The sequence below is a fragment of the Tripterygium wilfordii genome, chromosome 1, assembly GCF_013401445.1.
Source record: "Tripterygium wilfordii isolate XIE 37 chromosome 1, ASM1340144v1, whole genome shotgun sequence".
NCBI lineage: Eukaryota > Viridiplantae > Streptophyta > Magnoliopsida > Celastrales > Celastraceae > Tripterygium > Tripterygium wilfordii.
This window is the reverse complement of record NC_052232.1, coordinates 2,687,233-2,692,382: the sequence shown is the minus strand read 5'-3', so window position 1 is coordinate 2,692,382 and position 5,150 is coordinate 2,687,233. Positions and strand designations below refer to the sequence as shown.

The 5,150-nt window shown below is 38.7% G+C and overlaps 1 protein-coding gene across 1 annotated transcript; it reads right to left on the bottom strand.

Annotated features, from left to right (window-relative positions):
• Positions 1–1,248: 1,248 nt before the first annotated feature.
• Positions 1,249–4,706, bottom strand: LOC119995258 (probable LRR receptor-like serine/threonine-protein kinase At3g47570). Its single transcript, XM_038841713.1, has 2 exons — positions 1,817–4,706; positions 1,249–1,666 (listed from the first exon to the last, which is right to left on the bottom strand). The coding sequence occupies exons 1-2, from the start codon at positions 4,704–4,706 to the stop codon at positions 1,287–1,289; spliced, it is 3,270 nt and encodes a 1,089-aa protein (XP_038697641.1). The 3' UTR covers positions 1,249–1,286.
• Positions 4,707–5,150: the final 444 nt, after the last annotated feature.

Below are 5,150 nucleotides of genomic sequence, written 5' to 3'. Positions count from 1 at the left end.
TTTCCCCACCTTGAAGGTGGCTCTTTTTGGCTGGCCAACCTCCTAAGGAAAGATTCTCACTGTTGAATATCATATCAGGCGAAGATTATGTATTATTTTTGGGGTTCTTGACTTGTATACGCAACAAGAATGGGCACGATTAGGCATTTGGTCATGTCTTATAATACTCTTTTTTTTTGCATCTCTTTTATATATGTTTCTGAACCATCTTGTACATATCAACAAAATAGATAATGAAAATCTGCAAGCTGCTTATCCAAATATATATCAACAAAATCATGCATGTCGTTTTATAGGTCATATTGCCTTAAACGGACAGCACTGACCACTTTGAGGAATGTAAACTGAACATGCATTTATAACAACACAGAATGCTCAAGGGAAACCCAAAATCTCTGGATCCTTCATGAAGAAAGAAACACAGGACGTTTTGTTCGGCTGGGTAGAAGCTTTTATGAGTGCTCTAAGGAATTTAGCCTTTACAATTCTCATAGAAGTTTCCTCGTTTCACACACATATAGCTGATTTCTTATTAACAGTATCATGCAATGCCCAAGTTGATTTTCTCAAGTTATAAGAGTCATTAAAAGTATTGAAATCCTAGCTCTGTACATATCTTCTCCAGCTGAAAGTACAAATTCAGGAGTCATTTTCAATGAAGTAGGAGCTACTGCAGGAAGGGATATTGCCAGTTTGCCACGAAGGATGTATCTAGACTACGTGGTGGATGGCCAATACAGGATGCATTTTATGTGAGTTTCCTTCAAGTTATACTTCATATGAACCAAGTCCATTGCCACTTCCCACCATTAGTCTTAGCTTCTGTCAACATTGTGTTCATTGTTAAACAATGAATTATTCCTACTGATGTGGAATCTATTGCTTTATGGATTTCAAAAGGTATTATTAGGGTTGTATTAGATTTTTTTTCCCACCTTGAAGTGGCTCTTTTTGGCTGGCCAACCCCGTAAGGAAAGATTAATCAATCATATCAGGGGAAGATGTGTATTATTTATGGGGTTCTTGTATGTTTCTGGACCATCTGGTATATATCTTTAGCCAGTCAAAGGTCAAGGTCATTTCGTCGACGGTCAAATAGAGAATGAAAATCTGCAAGCTGCTATTCAAATATATATCAACAAAATCATGCATGTCGTTTTATAGGTCATATTGTCTTAAACGGTTAAACGGACAGCACTGATCGCTTGGAGGAATGGAAACTTAACAAACATTTATAATTATAACAACACAAAATGCTCAAGTGGAACCCAAAATCTATGCATCCTTCATGAAGAAAGAAACACATGACGTCTAGTTCGGCTGGGTAGAAGCTTCAGCTTGATCTGGGTCAGCTTGGCAACCACGTCCTTCACATCCATCCTTTCCTCTGGTATTTCTCTTGAACACTCCAGACCCATTTCCAAGAGGGAGAAAAGAGAATCATGCACCATGTCAATATCTCTGGTTCTGTTTCCATTTGGCTTTAAAACACTATCAACAACATCCAACAACTTATTAGGAAATGATGCGTTAACCCATTGTCTCAAGCTTACTTCTCCGACAAACATTTCATCTGTTGGTTTTTTTCCAGTAATTATTTCCAGCATCATTATCCCATAGCTATACATGTCGCCCTTAATAGAAACACGTCCCTCGAAGCCATACTCTGTTTTGAGTTATGATCACACACTTGTCAACAAGATAAAGATGATAATGATGAGGAAGAAGATTATCATTTGTTAACAAATAATTTAAAATTTGGAAAGTTAACTAAATTAAGTTAGCTACTTAAATATATAGAGAGTAGTGAGTTTACCAGGTGCAACATAGCCAATGGTGCCTAATGTCCTGGTATGCACTGCATCGTCTACCTTTGCGAGGATTTTCGCAATGCCAAAGTCACCAACATGTGCGACCATGTCTTCATCTAGCAAGATATTGTTGGGCTTTAGATCACAGTGTACAATTGGCTCTGACTGACCATAATGGAGATAATCTAAAGCTGTTGCCACATCAATCATAATGTTGATCCTTTGAAAGAGATTCAAGTTGTGGTTTTCGAAGTACAGCCACTTCTCAAGGCTTCCATTTGACATATAATCCATAATCAAAGCTCTAAACTCAGGATTCGAGCAAGAAGTGATGACCTTAACAAGATTCCTATGTCGAGTTGTCCGCAAGACTTTGCACTCTGCGTCAAAACTTTTGAATGCACCCTCTGCTTTTGGATTCAGAACCTTTACAGCAACAACTGTACCATCAAATATTGTTCCCATATAGACCGAACCGTAACTCCCAATTCCGAGTAGATTGGCTTCAGAGAAGTTATTTGTGGCACAACGAAGCTCATGATATGTAATCATTTTGTGCTCAAGTATTTGTATCAAATCCAGAGAACTTGGAGTACTTTTTTTGTTCTTGTGTTTGAATGCTCTCAATATGTAGAGAAGACAAACAAAGATCAGCACAGCTGCAACAATTGGAACAATGTACTTAAGCAGGATTTGTTTGGTGTTGGAATTTTGACGAGAGCAAGGTTTTTGTAATAATTCACCGCAAAGCTCCTTATTTGCCAGAAAAGATTCTAGCGTAAAGTTAGCAAAAGCTCCTCCATTCGGGATCTCTCCCGATAAGTCATTATAAGATAGATTCAAATGTTTGAGATGATTGAGCGACTCGAGTGACTTCGGAATAAGACCAAATAGATTATTGTAGGAGAGATCCAGGAACTCCAGTGATGGTAAGTCACCAAGTGACTCAGGAATATTCTCATGCAATGAGTTCTTTGACAAATCAAGGAAACTTAAGCTTTCGAAGTGCCCGAGAATTGAGGGGATTTTACCTGTGATTTGGTTCCGAGAAATATCCATTTGTTCCATGACTTTCGACATTTTCATTTCTGAAGATAGGTTCCCACTTAAGGAATTTTTTGATAAATCAATGATAAGGAGATTTTCAAGGGTCCACAAACTTGCAGGAATTGATGAGCTCAATGCGTTATTGGTGAGAGATAGCTGTTGAAGACGATTAAGTGATCCAATGCAATGTGGAATAGGTCCAGTGAGCCTGTTATCTTGGAGTGCTAATATTCCCAGACTTCTTAGATTACAAATTTCTTCAGGGATAGAACCTCCGATATGGTTGTTATAGAGAAACAACCTCTCTAAGTTTCTCAAATCTCCAATAGTTGGCGGAATAGTTCCGTTGAGATTGTTATCTTCCAACACCAATAAATACAAGTTTCTTAATGCACCGATTGATTTTGGAATTGGACCGTTTATCTGGTTTCCAGAAGCAACAATCATTTGCAGAGAGTCTGAAAAATTGCCAACGGAATATGGTAGAACACCACCAAGAAAATTATTCTTCATGCTTAGCTTTTCCAGGAATCGACAATTTGTTAGTGCAGTAAGAAACCTCAGCTCCTCAAAGCCAGGGTCTCTGGATAGTCTATTATCTTCCATAATGAGGAAGCGAAGACGAGGTAAATCTCCGAGACTTGAAGGTATTGGTCCAGTGAACAAGTTGGAGGATATGTCCAGTAGAAAAAGTTTCGATGAGTTTGATAAATAAGCAGGAATGCTTCCACCAATTCGATTGTACGCAAAATACATCTCTTCAAGATTCGGAAGATGAAGCCCTGTGTCAGGCGGAAGATCTCCCGAGATGCTATTGTTCAAAATCGCAATAATTCTGAGAGAGGAAATGTTGAACACTGAATGAGGTATGGACCCAGTGAGGTGATTGTACTGTAAATGCAGAGTCTCCAAACTTGTCAATTTCCCAAACTCGTCAGGAATACCTCCATGAATGTTGTTTTCAGCCAATGAAAAATTCACTAGGCTAGAAATGTTTCCCAAAGAAGTTGGAATTGTACCAGTCAAGTCATTACTTGTCAGTAAAAGCGTCTCGAGCTTCTGCAGAGTCCCGAGTTCTGCCGGCACACTTCCATTCAATTTGTTTCTAGAGAGATCCAACATCGTTAATCCTGTGCAACGGCCTAAAGTAGATGGAATTTGGCCTATAAATTGGTTGCCAGCAAGGTATAGTGCCTCAAGTCTAGGCCAGTGGAGACAAATATCAATTGGAAGATAGCCAGAGAAGCTATTGTTTTTGAGAGCAAATAAATTAATAGAGGAGATGTTAAACATGAAGGATGGAAAAGAACCTGTAAATCTGTTCTCCAACAATATAAAGGTCTCCAATGCCGACATATTTCCAATTGAAACTGGAATGGTGCCATTAAAATGGTTTCCAGTTAGATAGAGGCCATGGAGGTTTTTCAAAGCACCCAACTCCTCTGGTATGCCACCACTTAACATGTTTCTTCCTAGGGAAACAAGTTCAAGCTTAAAGCAGTTGTGTAAACTCGGAGGTATCGATCCTTCCAACCGGTTAATTTGTAATATAAGTTTTTTGAGCCTACTCAAACGACCCAACTCATATGGAATTTGACCATGAAAACTGTTGTTAGAAAGAACAAGCGAAACCAGGAAGGATAGGTTTCCGACATAAGGAGATATTGTACCTTCAAGTCCCATATTGGAAAGTTGCAGAGCCGTGACTCTTTGTCTGCGTTTGCTGCAAGTGACCCCGACCCAGTCACAGAAGTTGGTTCCTCTAGTCCAGTTACTACCCATGATTGAGTTGGTGGGGTCATATGTTATTGTAGAATTGAAAGCAACAAGAGCTTGTTCATCAGTCATATTTGAGGAGGGTGCGGCAAAAGAAGCTGCGAATGACAGAATCAATAGCACTTCAAGGTGCAAAAGAAAGAATAATGTTTTGAAAGGCATGGCGAAGGATGGTTGTTAGGAGGTGAGGTTTAGTGCGGCATTATATAGGAGATTTAGACAAATGATTTATTGGTTAATGACCTTAATTTCCACACGGCAAAGAAAAATTGGTTTTTTAAGGCCGGCAACACCATTTTATTTCTTGTCATCTTCGGTTTAACTTATTCATGTTAGAGATAGAAACTTTAATGTATTGTGTGTAATCATGGATTATTATGCAAATGAATAACAATCAAACTTATTCTACCGTATAGGTTACGTTGAATGACGGGTCGTTGGCTGAAATGGTGAACTTAACTGTGGTAACTCTTAACATAAACAGAATGTCGTGAGTTCAAGTCTCATGAATGTTTT